Genomic DNA, 15,729 nt, shown 5'->3' with positions numbered 1-15,729 from the left:
TTTAACTATGTTTCAAATCAGATAAATATTAATTTTCATTTGTTTCAGATTTACATTTTTCAGACTTTCCAAAATAACTGGAAAGCACTTTGCGAACAGCATGACGCTTGTTTTGAGCAGAATTTTCTCCTTGCTGCGAAGGTGATTTCTGCCAGTGCTCTGCAAAACTTTGACGTCTAAACACCTTACCCAAAGATTGCCATTTTTGTTCCGGAGCTATCTCTTTTTCCTCGAATTTTTCTTTACTCCCCGAAGGTAAATCTCCCTGCAAATTATATTATTTAACCAATTAAATTTAAAAAGTATTTCATAATGACAGAAAAAACCTACATCATTTGACTTAGTAGATCGCAGTTGATTACGAAAAAAATTTGTAATAGATTTTTTCCAGCTTTTAGTCGTTTTGTACGATTTTAATTCTAAGTTTCCTGTGCCTTCATTTGGTATATTGCTTTTCTTATTACAAGAATCTTCTTCATTTTTCATAGAGTTCTCATTTTGAAATTGAGCTCCTTCGGGACACAGCATAATGCGATTAAAAATAATTATGTTTTACAAAATGATGACAAATATTTTCATGTATTTTGTATCTGAATAAATGTCAAAATTTATTTTTAATTTTGAGTGCATATAAATTCTTCTTTTTAAACATAAATAAGGTTTTATATTTACTTTGCAAATTTGAGTAAATTAATAAATAATGCATCATAATACTTTTTCATTAAGTAAATATTGATTTAGTAAAATATTTTGTAAGCTTTTATCGATTTTAAAAACAGTACACACGCATACAAACACGACACGAGAATTTTAAATATTAGATAAGTAAATAAAAATATTTTATGCAAAACAAATTATGAACTTTTTTCTCGATAACAATATTAAAATAAGCCTGCTTTATGATGAAGACAAAATGTGCATAGGATTTTAAAATATTGCTCTGTACGATATAGGCTTAGTAATAGCAGTTCAAATTAAAAAAATATATGCAAGTAAAAAAAACTAGATTTTGCTATAATGACAGGACTTCTGTGTATAAAAATCTTCTTCTAGAAATCTTTTTTATCTGTATGAAATACGCATTCGGAAGCTATGAAATCGCACATGTATGTATCAATTTACGTGAATACTGTCGGCGGGAATTTTGACTTATTTTGATTAATTACCCAAACAAACTAACAATTAGGTGCTGTTATTATTGAGTACGGTTGTGTTAATTAACTTTAATTCTTAAGTTGTAATTAAAACAATGACGGCAATTGCGACAACTACAAACCAGGTAACTATATACAAAGTCACATATACTATCTGACCCGAGATATTATTCTGTTTTACGAACTGAAAACTTATAAAATGTGTGTATTTTTCATTCCTTAAGAACCACTTAGGCACTTATAAGATAATATAGTATTATAAGAAAGCTTATAAAAATTGGAATGAAATATGTAAATTAATCTCAACTTATGGCGTTACCAAGGGAAATAGTTATGCATTTTATACAGTTTATAATTCTGAATAAAAAAGAAAAATAAATATTTATCTTATTTTTTATTTGATTTTAGGCCGTATCGGAATGGGTTAAAGTTTTTCCGCGCCAAGCAACCGAGAACTATACAAGTTCGCTCGCTTTTATGAAACAACTGACGGTAGTGGCTGTTAGTACTATCACGTATTTGAAAAACGCGTTTCCTGAAGATAGTTACATGGTTGAAAGTTTCGGAGGTGTTAAATTACGTATACTTAAAAAGAAATGTCGCGATGAGATTGCACAGTTTCTTAGTACGGCGTTGGTGCAAGCCTTTGAGGCATTTGACAAGAAATATGTAAGTATTTATTACGTTAAAATTAACCTTTTTTACGAAAATTTAATTAAAAGTTATGTGTATATTTCATGTAAATGAAAGAATATCTTTGTTTCCAAACATACGCAGCTTGAGTAAGATTATTTTTAGAAATAAATATTTTAGTTCATAATTCATTGAGTATTTTTTTTTTACTTTTACCTTACAATAAAGTTTTTTTTTTTCAAAATGTATGCAACTATTTTTTAAGGTATCATCAACAATTTATATTACAGCTCCACCAATTAGCCCTATGTTTTTACGAAGATGAATGCAAAATCGAGAATCTCATAGAATACCACATCTTCGAATATACGTACCACGATGATGGGGTGACCATGAACGTGCACTCGAAAAATCGGGACAATGTTAAACATAGTATGAAGTACAGCTTCGAGAATGTTCGAGAAAGGACTATTCACTTGATAAGGGCTTGCGTGGTTATCATGCAGGCGTGTCAGAATGAATTGCCTTCATCTTATGATGTCAGCCTACGTCTTTATTATAATGAAGGTAGATTTTTGATTGTTATTACTTAAAACTTTTCGAAATAGGTAAATTTTTGCCAATCCAATTTATAAATATTCTTATTGTTATTATTTAAAAGTAATAACAATTTGTATATTATTTTGTCAGTCAATTTGCAAAAACGAATTGAAACTGTGCCTCGGAAACCACTGAAAGCTATTGCCACTGAGTTAGCGTACTGTTTTTTTTTGTCAAGACAATAAGAAAAGGGTGTTTCAGAAAATGTCGTTGTCGCATTTAATTTTCTTTTTGTTTTTTTTTCTACTTGACAATGTTTAATTTTTTTTCATGATGTTAGAATATTATTATGTACTTAAAAGCCTGTTTACAGTTAAATAAACATTTATTTATTTAATTTTATATTGTCGAAATAAAAAATTCCAAAGGGACATTCAAGCTATTGTAACGTAATACTTATTGGGGGTCCCTTAAAGTGTGACATAGCGTGACAAAGGGGGAGGGAAGGGTCCAATATGGTATGATTTTGCGTGACGTATTTTATGATGAAGTATGTTTTTCCTTAAAAAAGACGCTCCAGCTGATTATCAAGCTCCAGGGTACCTCTCAACAAACGAAACTGAAGATCACCTGGAACCAACAATGCCAGAGACTGTGAAACTTGGATGGGTGGAGACAGCGTACCACAAGTTGATAGCTAGATCATACATCAAAGAGCAGATGAGAGCTAGCCATGAGGCTATAGTATGTGAATATCTGTTATTATTTTTAAAAATTTGATGAAAAAAAAACTGATGAATTATTTATTTAAAAAAAATCTACTATTTACAGGCTATGTCACTTTCTATTGTTTCTATATATTAATTTAGTTACAAACAAGCGATAGTTAATTATTAAATAAATTATTATGAATAAGTGAAAAAACCATCAACCACTAACACAAACCAATTTATACAATTGTGGTAGTAAAAGCGTTATAAAGCGTATGGTCCGCCATAAGGCGGTTACTATAAGGTAAGCAGTTACCGTAGATCATAGATGCGATCTCAGAAAGCTGCGATATCAGAAACACCACAAGGGCGATATCATACTCATACATCAAGGAGTAGATGAGAGATAGTCATGAGGCTATAGTTTATATAGAATTGGTAAAATAATGAAAATTTCGAAAAAATAAACTTAGTAATGATAATACACGATACATGTAACTCTTTTATATATCGTTATCGTAGTAAACAAGCGTATGGTCCTTTTGATGGTAAGCAGCTACCGTAGCTTACAGACGCCTGTAATATAAAAAGAACAATGCACTCGTTACTGATTCAACCTTCACATGTCCTTAGGAGCTTTTTTATTACAATGGTAGCAAACACGCGTACGGCTCACCTGATAGTTAGCGATTACTGTAGCCTATAGACGCCTGCAACATCAGAAACATCGCGAGCGCGTTACTCACCCTTTCCCCAATCCCCCCCCAGGAGCTCTGGTCACCTTATCACCACAGGAACACAACTCTGCTTGAAGGCAGTATTATATTAGCTGTGATCTTCTATAAGGACGAGGTACTACCCCAGTCGAGCTGCTCCGGATTTCGAACCAGATATTTCGTACTGTGTCCTACCTTAATCACTTTAACTATTATGACGAACCCAATGATATGATTATGTTGAAATCCATTAAAGGTCCTGATACATAACACATGTTTGTTATAGAGTTTACGTCTTAGTAAATGACTGTGATATAAAAAAATATAGGGCATGAAATCGTTTGAAGCAGCAACGCTGACAAGTCATAGGGGTAAAGTTTTACTGAGCAACATCTCTTGGAAAAAAGTGATAAATACTTTTTGAATATCATAGTAATCGTCCTCAGAAAGTAAACTCCAGTTACGTATCGGAGTTTTCACTCTAAGTAAAACTTCTTTATCCACGCTTGACTTGGAGAGTAAGCTGGATAATGCGTGACGAGAGCGTTACGAAATGTGTTATCGACACGAGGCGAACCGAGCAGGAGAAAGAGGCGCGAGCACACATTTTCTTTCTCTCTTTCACACAATGTAAGCCTGTTGTGCAGAAGTTTTAATTCAGTCGTGTGGTCTAAATAACACTTGTTTTTTAGGTTTTTTATTGTAATTTATTTTTGTTTATTGTTATATTAATTTTTGACTAATTTGTATTTTAGCCGTCTCAGAACCCACCAGTGCTGTCCAATGAAATGGATCTGTCCGGTAAGTATTATAAATTATAGACACCCTAATGCATTCATGTATTAGGTACGCGCGAGTACAATCTAAAAATGTTATTTGATTTTTTTCATATTAAGACCTAAAATCAATTTCTCAAATTTAGACCTAAACTATACAAATAAAGTGTGAGTAAAGTACACACGAGTTGTTCTAGAAATGAGTTAGAAAAATCAGAGACAGAACACTATGGAAATCGATCGTTTAAAATTAACTCAGACGTGTATATAATGATTTTTTTTTGTTATTAGTTACTAAGAAAGGCTACTTAAAATTAGCTCAACTGTTACAATTTTTTAAACATTCTACTATAATATAAAAACTCTCTTCTCCTCTTTGAGGTATTTCTTTACGCACGCCTGACTTGGAGAGTAAGCTGATGAATGCGTTTGAGAGCGTTAACAAAAGTGTGATCGAGCGAGTCGATTGGAAGTTGAGAGGGAGATATGTTAGTGAAGACAGAGAAAGAGAGAGACAGAGAGAGTTACGTTTCATATATTACTGTAGAAGATAAAGAAGTTTTATTTCAGTCGTGTGGTCTAAAGAACACTCGTTTTTATCACTACGTACGAGTAGTATAAAACTAAGTCGCTTTCTCTGTCCCTATGTATGCTTAAATCTTTTAAATTAAGCAACGGATTTTGATGCGGTTTTTTTTAATAGATGCACATGCATAATGTAGTAGAGGAATACTGGTAGTTTTTGCAATCGTGCGAAGCCGGGGCGGGTCGCTAAAGTTAAGTTTTAAATTTATATAAATATTGCTCAATGTCACGTCAGGTTCTGCCGGTCTTCAGTTGCAATGTCCCTGTAACAAGTACGACGATCGCGAAACATATGGCTCCGGTGAGCTTCTGACTTGCGAGTGAGTTTGATTGTTATTCAAATAGGTACTTGGTAGGTGGTAATTATATCTCTATTCGAAATCGGGTAGACTCGGTAATCACAGGTACCGGCTGTTACCAATCGCAGGCTCTATTATCATTCGTGACAAATATTTGCACAAGAAGGGGATTTTTTTTTGGACCCCTAATACAAGGTTTACATCCTAAATTAAGGTTTTTATGTTTATTACGATAGTGATTATATTTTTATTCAACGACGGGTTGTCACAACGTTTACAGTGTACATTTTTTCTCTAGTGATTACTAGGAAAAGTGAGTCCAATTTTAGCTCATGCTAAATATTTTCATAGACCATGTTTCATAGATATATGACACGGTCCGGGTGTTTATTATTGTGTTGTTTGTATCTATTACTAAAAGAATAAAATAAATATAATGATTAATTATTAATATTAACGTATTTTTCTTTAATTGAGCATTAATTTCAATACATAGTATAGTGAATAGACAATAAATATTTACGTATCCAGTAACTATATGTATGTACAAAGCTATTGTAATACGCAACAACACGCGGCGTGCTACGGAGTGTATCGAGAGGATATCGCGCGACTGTCGCGCCACTGTTGCGTGATATGTTACGACGCGGACAATACTAGAACACCCACGGATGGGAAACTTGTGTCGTTGAGCGACAGGAAGAGAGAGGTGAGTGATTTTATATATGTATAATTGTATATAAAAATCACATTGGAACTTAAAAAGCCGACCGATGGCGGGATAACCATCGAATTGCTGGCTTTGAAATACACAGGCCGAAGACGGGCAGCAGCGTCTTCGGTGCGACAAAGCCAGCCCTGCGGTCACCAACCCGCCTGCCCAGCGTGGTGACTATGGGCAACACACATGAGTTCACGTTATTTTTGGCGTGAACTTGTGGAGGCCTATGTCCAGCAGTGGACTGTATAGGCTGTAATGATGATGATGATGTATATAAATAATATTTTAAGTGTTCAGTGGGTACTAGGCGGGAAATTAATGGTGATATGAAGGTGAGGGGTTCGTTGATTTTGTATAACAGATAGTATTGGCATATAGGTGTCCAAATTTATTCTCAATCTCATATTTCAATATGCATAATCCGTCAAGATAGCCTATCAAAGCTTACGACATGTTAACATTCATGACCCCCCCAACATTGTGACCCCCGACCATCCCCAGAAGCTCTGGTCACCTTATTCACCACAGAAACACAACATTGCTTGAAATTAGTATTATTTAGCTGTGATCTTCTAAATCGGTCTGCTCCAAATTTTGAGCAGACTAATTCCTGCAGCGTCCTATCTAAAGTGCCGTTAACACAAATCCTTACGCCACTGTATGAAAAAAAAAAGTTTTTCTGAGTAGTACGTAATTCCAAATTGTCACAATACCTACAGTGTTTCTGCGTATTCCGTCGAACACTGGAGTGGTGTACGGAACTAGCCACCATAGAGTTGAAAAACCTGACAGAAAAGTTCCGTATATCTGAACTAAATGCAAGAAAACTGATGAAGCTCCTCCACGCTCAAGGAGTCATACGACAGGATTCGGATATTGAGTAAGTTATTATTTGCAAATTTTCAGTTTCCAGGTTTATTTTTCTAGGTTTCTTTTTTAGGAGAATTTGCCCATAGTCTTTATGTCAGACCTATCGTAATAGATTTATAAAATGTAAATAGACTTGTTTAATTTCATAGCAGCAGTCGATTTTGGATAGCACACTGGTATCGTGGATAGTTGACAGTGAAGACTCCCAAATACATTTTACATTTTTCTTTTGTGAATGGTACCCAACATTGCACATTTTTTTTTCATTTATAGACTACAAAAAATCACACGTTATTTTTTTTGTACTATATAACATGGTCGGCAAACAAGCGTAAGGCTCATCTGATGCTTCTAAGTTATTACCGTAGCTTATATATCTCCCCCCAGGAGCTCTAGTCACCTTACCCACCACAAAAACGCAGCCAAGCTTGATAGCAGTATTATTTAGTTGTGATCTTCTGTAAGGTCGAGGCACTTAATTAGTCGGGTTGATCCAGATTTTGAACGAGATATTTCCTGCTGTGCCCTACCTCAGTTATTATCATTGAATACTTCTGTTCCACACGGTTCAACAACAAGGTTCCACAACTACCTTGGAACTTAAGAAGCCGATCGATGGCGGGTTAACCATCACACACATGAGTTCACGTTATTTTTGGCGTAAACTTGTGGAGGCCTATGTCCAGCAGTGGACTGTATAGGCTGTAATGATGACTTCTGTTATTTCTTTAATGTCGAATTTATAAAAATATTTTCTAAGTTATCCAGATTCCTAGGTTTTGAGTATTTGGTCCTCGAAACAATACTCAGATAAAAGTAATTTAAAAATTAATTAAACAAACAATGATAAACTAAATTATGACTATGCTACTCATCATTTCTGCCTGATACAGTCCACTGCTGGACATAGGCGGCCACAAGTTCGCGCCAAAAATGGCGTGAACTCTGGGCTATGGCATAGTTGTCGCACCGAAGACGATGCTGCCCGTCTTTGGCTTGTGTATTTCAAAGCCAGCAGTATATGGTTATCCCGCCATCGGTCGGCTTTTTAAGTTCCAAGGTGGTAGTGGAACTGTTATCCTTTAGTCGCCTCTTACGAACACCCACGGGAAAAGAGGGGAGGGCTATATTTTGTGTTACCGTAACCACACATCACAATAATTAAAAGAAATCGTTAACTTTGTAAAACGACTATTCGAAATTGCTTTAGCCAACTTTTATAAAATTTTGAAATTCAATTTTGAACATAATTGTTTCCAGTATAAACACACCCCAAAAAATAATAACCGACCAATTAAAATCGGCCATGGCGAAGTACTTTAACACAAAAGATAGAGACATAGTCGATCGTCTTCTAGCTGAAACTTTTACATCTCAAGAGAATACACCTGACCCGATTGGAGAGGTTCTCAGTCCTTTAGAGAAAATAACTCTCCAGAACACATCTAACATCGGTCGGGTTATTGATAATCCTAATCTAAATAAAGTCCCTAACGATAATCCCACTCTAAAACAATATCGTGAAGCATTACTAAGTGATAATTTGGAAGAACCTAGTGCTGATCCCGTAGAAACGGTTAGAAAAGCTGGTAAAAGAAAGTTTGATGATGAAAATAGGCCTGCATTGAGAACTGGGGTCAAGACTAAAAGGGCTAAGGCTTTACCTAAATAAGTAAAATTTGTTTATTCTGCTTTATTTTTTATTATAAATGAAGTTATGTAAGAAGATACATTTTGGTTAGTTAAATTTGAAATGAATACCATTCCAGATTAACTATATTAATATTAAAGACATTTTTAAATAAATAGATTAAAAAAAATTAACTCAATAATACTTCTTCATTAATCATTCATTTAAAAGTGACTGTATTTACATTAGTCTAATTGTAAGCATAAATGATTTGGTTTTTATAAGATATAAAACTTAATTAAATTCATAAAAATTGTTTGTTATTTTCTTATTTGTTAATTTATGCTTTATTTCCTGTTGTAATAAACAAGATGATTTTTAATGACGATTTTTTCAATAAATTAAATTACTGTAGCAGTCATATCTTTGATTAATATAAATGGAGTTTCAAATAAAACAACATTCTTGTTAAGCATATTTTTTATTTTGAAAATAACATATTTGTTCTATTCTATTAATAAACTTTGTTGATTTATTTGTTTTTCATTTTAAATATAAATCCTAAGTACAAGCACTCAAAATAATAATATCTTTAATAAAACCCTATTTTGGTTGTATTATATTTCAATGAGTCTTATGTTTTTTATTACTTAAAAATTCGAATGGAGTGTTCAGTTCTATTCTGAACCTCAGAAACAGTAAACTACTTAAGTCATATATAAGTATTTTAAGTTTTTTACAAAATATAAAGAAATTATTCCAAAATATCTGTAAAATTGGTATTCCTAATACGTAAGTGAAATATATTTTATAAAATAACAATTACAACATGGTAAACAAATTCGTGTTTAGAGAATTTGTTTTACAACAGTAGCTTTTCTCAGAAATTATAATCTGAAGGTAACGTGTACTAATAAAAAGATTTTTTTTAACATTTTCTCTTCAGCAAATTATTGTCGACTTTTCCTTAATAAAAATACTGTACTTACATTATTGTAATATTACGATAAACAAAAAAATATATATTGAAAAATGTTACTATAACATCAAAAAAACAATATGAAAATGCTTAATAGCTTGAATGAATGAATGAATGAATGAATGAATACTCTTTATTGTACACCATAAAGAAACGTAACAATAGTAGAAACATACAAAGAAAGATGTACAAAGGCGGTACTTTGTAAGCTGTACTCGCATTTAGCCTGTAATATCCTAATTGGGCACAGGCTTCTTTCTCTATGTAGGAGAAGAATTTGAGCTTAATCCACCACGCTGCTCCACTGTGAGTTGGCGGATTGTTCCCTACTATGAGTGACGATCGCTATCAGGTATTTATGACAACAACCGGTACCGTCGGCTAAACGTGCTCTCCGAAGCATGGTGGGGAGACCCACAAGATATCCAAATAGGAAAAATATTTGTATAGTTACAAATATCGAACCCGCAAAGCGTTGGTGTTTTAGACGCTCTGGTGTAGTTGTGCGAGTAGTCGGTGTTTTAGACGACTATTCGCACAACTACACCAGAGCTGTAGTATAAATAGTGATAATAAATGAAAATTTGTAGTAAATATGAATTTTATATTTTCTACCACTATGTTTTGTCCCACTTTAAAAAAAAACTGGTTACGCCCACCCTGGAAGATATTACTGCTTTATCAATAAGGTTGTCTCTTGTACTTACTTCCACCTACCCCACCCCAGCCCGCAAAATAATGATATTTGTAGTAAAAAAAATACTAATCGATAGATTTTGAATTGCTCAATTCAACTACGTTGTCCTTTTAAATTGCTCACCTCAAATTATATAATTAAAAATCAAAATTTTAAAAAAAAATCAAATATTTTCAAACTGCTATATCTTTCGATGTATACAATATTTTAAATTGCTCAAAGTGTTAAAAAACTGCTCAAGTTGCATTTATAATTGCTCAAGTATAGTTTGGAACAGATCCACTTCCCTTAATTTTTAAATAAATATAAATAGTTTGCACAAATAAAATATTGATATTTGTAAAAAAAAAAATACTAATCGATACATTTTCAATAGCTCAATTCGACTACGTTGTCCTTTTAAATTGCTCACCTCAAATTATTTAATTATAAATTAAAAAAGTCGTTGAAAAATATTCTTTTATCAATATTTTCAAACTCCTGTATCTTTTGATGTATACAATATTTTAAATTGCTCAACGTGTTAAAACCCTGCTGAAGTTGCATTTATAATTGCTCAAGTACAGATTTGAACAGCTCCACTTTCCTTAATTTTTAAATAAATATATAAAGTTGGAACAAATTTAACGTTTATATCGATAAAGTGAGCGCTGCAGATGCGCATAGACAATGATGGGAAGCCAAAAAAATTGCGGATATTCGTAATAAAAAGATGCTAATCGTTCGATTTTCAATAGCTCAATTCAACTACGTTGGCCTTTTAAATTGCTCACTTCAAATTATTTAATAAAAAATCAAAAAAGTCGTTGAAAAATATTCATTTATCAATATTTTCAAACTCCTATATCTTTTGATGTATACAATATTTTAAATTGCTCAACGTGTTAAAACCCTGCTGAAGTTGCATTTATAATTGCTCAAGTACATATTTGAACAGCTCCACTTTCCTTAATTTTTAAATAAATATATAAAGTTGGAACAAATTTAACGTTTATATCGATAAAGTGAGCGCTGCAGATGCGCATAGACAATGATGGGAAGCCAAAAAAATTGCGAATATTCGTAATTAAAAGATGCTAGTCGTTCGATTTTCAATAGCTCAATTCAACTACGTTGGCCTTTTAAATTGCTCACCTTAAACTATTTAATAGAAGCAACCGGCAATTGAGGATAACAGTGGAAAGTAATTTTACTTTAACAATGTATGTGAATCCTGATAACTAATAAAAGTAGGTAATTATTTTAATTATACGAGGAAAGTATGAAATCTGCCTGCCAAAAAAGTGTGTGGCTACGGCACTAAAGAATTTAGCCACCCCCTCTCTTCCCGTGGGTGTCGTAAGAGGCGACTAAGGGATAACAAGGTTCCACAACCACCTTGGAACTTAAGAAGCCGACCGATGGCGGGATAACCATCCAACTGCTGGCTTTGAAATACACAGGCCGAAGATGGGCAGCAGCGTCTTCGGTGCGACAAAGCCAGTACTGCGGTCACCAACCCGCCTGCCCAGCGTGGTGACTATGGGCAAAACACATGAGTTCACGTTATTTTTAGCGTAAACTTGTGGAGGCTTATGTCCAGCAGTGGACTGTATAGGCTGTAATGATGATGATGATGATGATCAAAAGATATAGGAGTTTGAAAATATTGATAAATGAATTTTTTTCAACGACTTCTTTGATTTTTAATTAAATAATTTGAGGTGAGCAATTTAAAAGGACAACGTAGTTTAATTGAGCTATTGAAAATCTATCGATTAGTATCTTTTTTATTACGAATATCCGCAATTTTTTGGCTTCCCATCATTGTCTATGCGCACGCGCAGCGTATATACACCTGTCTTATGATATAAACGATAAATTTGTTCAAACTATTTATATTTATTTAAAAATTAAGGAAAGCGGAGTTGTTCAAAACTGTATTTGAGCAATTATAAATGCAACTTCAGCAGGGTTTTAACACGTTGAGCAATTTAAAATATTGTATACATCAAAAGATATAGGAGTTTGAAAATATTGATAAATGAATTTTTTCAACGACTTTTTTGATTTATAATTAAATAATTTGAGGTGAGCAATTTAAAAGGATAACGTAGTCGAATTGAGCTATTGAAAATGTATTGATTAGTATTTTTTTTTTTTACAAATATCATTAATTTATTTGTTCAAACAATTTATATATATTTAAAAATTAAGGAAAGTGGAGCTGTTCAAACCTGTACTTGAGCAATTATAAATGCAACTTCAGCAGGGTTTTAACACGTTGAGCAATTTAAAATATTGTATACATCAAAAGATATAGGAGTTTGAAAATATTGATAAATGAATATTTTTCAACGACTTTTTTGATTTTTTATTAAATAATTTGAAGTGAGCAATTTAAAAGGCCAACGTAGTTGAATTGAGCTATTGAAAATCGAACGATTAGCATCTTTTTATTACGAATATCCGCAATTTTTTTGGCTTCCCATCATTGTCTATGCGCATCTGCAGCGCTCACTTTATCGATATAAACGTTAAATTTGTTCCAACTTTATATATTTATTTAAAAATTAAGGAAAGTGGAGCTGTTCAAATCTGTACTTGAGCAATTATAAATGCAACTTCAGCAGGGTTTTAACACGTTGAGCAATTTAAAATATTGTATACATCAAAAGATACAGGAGTTTGAAAATATTGATAAAAGAATATTTTTCAACGACTTTTTTAATTTATAATTAAATAATTTGAGGTGAGCAATTTAAAAGGACAACGTAGTCGAATTGAGCTATTGAAAATGTATCGATTAGTATTTTTTTTTTTTACAAATATCAATATTTTATTTGTGCAAACTATTTATATTTATTTAAAAATTAAGGGAAGTGGATCTGTTCCAAACTATACTTGAGCAATTATAAATGCAACTTGAGCAGTTTTTTAACACTTTGAGCAATTTAAAATATTGTATACATCGAAAGATATAGCAGTTTGAAAATATTTGATTTTTTTTTTTAAATTTTGATTTTTAATTATATAATTTGAGGTGAGCAATTTAAAAGGACAACGTAGTTGAATTGAGCAATTCAAAATCTATCGATTAGTATTTTTTTTATTACAAATATCATTATTTTGCGGGCTGGGGTGGGGTAGGTCTTACTTCCGCCCCGAAAATTGTTTTTCGTCTATACTTGTTGGTATTTGAAGTACAATAAAAATTACCTGTATTGCGTATTTGTACGAAAAACTACAACAAATTGTAACCTTAATTCTTTTTTTTTTAATTTTTAAATATTAGTTATTTATTATTTTTAGAAATAAGCAGCATTAGTTCCAATATGTGGTAGCTTGTTATTAACTTTTACTGACTCCTATTCTGTATTAGTTATCTGTTGTTATTATAAGCTGTAAGCTATACAAATAAAAAAAAAAAAAAATTATAGACAAAGAAGAGTAGACGAAAATATGAAATCTCAGACTTGGCTTCGGCTTTACTTTACCAGTCATCGAATCAGAAGAAAAATAAAGTTACATCAGACTTGGCTCCGGCCTTTTGATATATCAGAACTAAAATTACAAATTCAAACTAGGCTGTATGGATTATAGTCCTTTGCCTTTCCCTATTGGGGATAAATTTTAAAACAACAACAACAACTATACAAATAAAAAAAAAGTAAAAATGTCAAAATAATAACGTAGAGAGAGAATTTGATTCCGTAAAATGGGGTGAATAGACACAACTTTCAACTTCAACACTGATTTTCTTACATATTTTGTATAGAAGCTTATTAATAAAACATTGTGAAATCGTGAGTCGTGTTGTAGTATACCAAATATGAATCCCAAAAATTAGCAAAATCATGTCTATTATTTGTAAATTGAGAAAAAGTAGGTGGTTTCTATTTACCCGGAAACTGGGGTCAAAAGACACGAGAGAAGGGGTGAATAGAGAAAAAACACTAGGGCTGTCAAATTCAACTTTAATTTATTTATTGAAATAATAAGTAAGAACAAAGACAACATAAATGTATGTATATATTTCATAAATCAGTATATATATATATATATATATATATATATATATATATATATATGTATTAAGATTTTTAGGAAAATTTAATTAAATAATTTAGGAATATAAACATGAGCAGTATATTTTACAAGCAAACAAGCTTAAAAAAATAATAAAAATATAAGAATGTTTAATTCTAACATAAACTATAAAATTCTAAAAAAAAAACTATATTTGGTAGATTATTTACCAGGGTTTTCTATAAAATGAGATCAAAAATCACAATTGAAAATAAAATTGGGAGCATTGTGATTATAGTAGCAATATAATTCACTTTTGGGGTTTAGTTTTGGAAATTAAATTGGTAACTTGTTATACTACCTATTTAATCTGAATCCATCAGAGCATTTAATATATCATCATCACACCTATAATAAGTGAGCCGCCTAGAAATGGTTTTCGTTGATGCTGTCTCAACAAATGTATTTGACAATGTTTTCTTTAATTCTGCATCGCTCAGAAGAACAATTCTTTAGGATACCTAGTATACTTCTTGCCACGAGGATCTGGTTTATAAATCCTCGGCATGGCGAACGCAATACGATGTAGCGTACCTGTTTATATTTAATTCAAAAAATTTATAATTTAAAATTAAAAATTAAAATTTTATAATTAATTTATATTAAAAAAAAAGAGATAACTACTTAAAATGGTTTTCTTATAATTAATTAATATTTATAATATTTTTAAAGCACGTAGGTAGCTAAGTATAATGAACTAGTCTACGATAGAAAACCCTAAAAAACGTGTTTCTATTAACCCCTTTCTCGTTTCTATTAACCTCTCACTCGTATCTATTCACCTCTTTCTTCGTGTCTATTGACCCTAAAGGCATTTCTATTTACCCCTTTCTCGTATTTATTCACCTCGAAATTGCAGAAAAATGCCTGCATCCTGATTTCACAAGAAATAAGAAAGAAATAATTGAATATTAATACTTTACCTTTGTATTCCTAAAAGATTAGAAATTTATCTTTCCAAATAAATCAATTCGCTGGGTGAAATCTTCAAAGAATTCAATATTGAGCAAAACTTTTCGCAAGGTCTAAAATCACTATTCACACACGTTCACTTTAATGGCTTTTTTCTTTAAACCATTATACTTTACGTAAAATTGTGTGCTGTCAGCATAAAGGAAAAATATTGCCGCGTAATTAATAGAAGAAATAAACCTTCAATAATAAGCTATAGATATTCTAGAGACAAAATAATGAAACTTCCAGTTTTGTTTCTATTCACCCCGCGATTTCTATTCACCCCATTTTACGGTTATCGTTCTGTATGAGCTCTCTATCTTTGTGTTCTTTCTTTATCCACTAATGTTAAGCTTCGTTTATGCCATTGCTACCATAATTATAAACGAATTGGTTA

The 15,729-nt window shown here is 32.0% G+C and overlaps 2 protein-coding genes across 2 annotated transcripts; one reads left to right on the top strand and one right to left on the bottom strand.

Annotated features, from left to right (window-relative positions):
- Positions 1-28: 28 nt before the first annotated feature.
- On the bottom strand, positions 29-528 carry LOC123670113. Its single transcript, XM_045603619.1, has 2 exons — positions 331-528; positions 29-265 (listed from the first exon to the last, which is right to left on the bottom strand). Exons 1-2 carry the CDS (start codon positions 526-528, stop codon positions 29-31), a joined length of 435 nt encoding a protein of 144 aa, XP_045459575.1.
- A 721-nt stretch (positions 529-1,249) lies between these two features.
- On the top strand, positions 1,250-8,676 carry LOC123670107. The gene is made up of 10 exons (XM_045603616.1): positions 1,250-1,279; positions 1,563-1,823; positions 2,078-2,354; positions 2,899-3,071; positions 4,509-4,558; positions 4,988-5,001; positions 5,350-5,434; positions 5,966-6,122; positions 6,854-7,014; positions 8,265-8,676. Exons 1-10 carry the CDS (start codon positions 1,250-1,252, stop codon positions 8,674-8,676), a joined length of 1,620 nt encoding a protein of 539 aa, XP_045459572.1.
- Positions 8,677-15,729: the final 7,053 nt, after the last annotated feature.

Source organism: Melitaea cinxia, chromosome 4 (genome assembly GCF_905220565.1).
Source record: "Melitaea cinxia chromosome 4, ilMelCinx1.1, whole genome shotgun sequence".
NCBI lineage: Eukaryota > Metazoa > Arthropoda > Insecta > Lepidoptera > Nymphalidae > Melitaea > Melitaea cinxia.
This window is presented reverse-complemented; position numbering and strand designations above follow the sequence as displayed.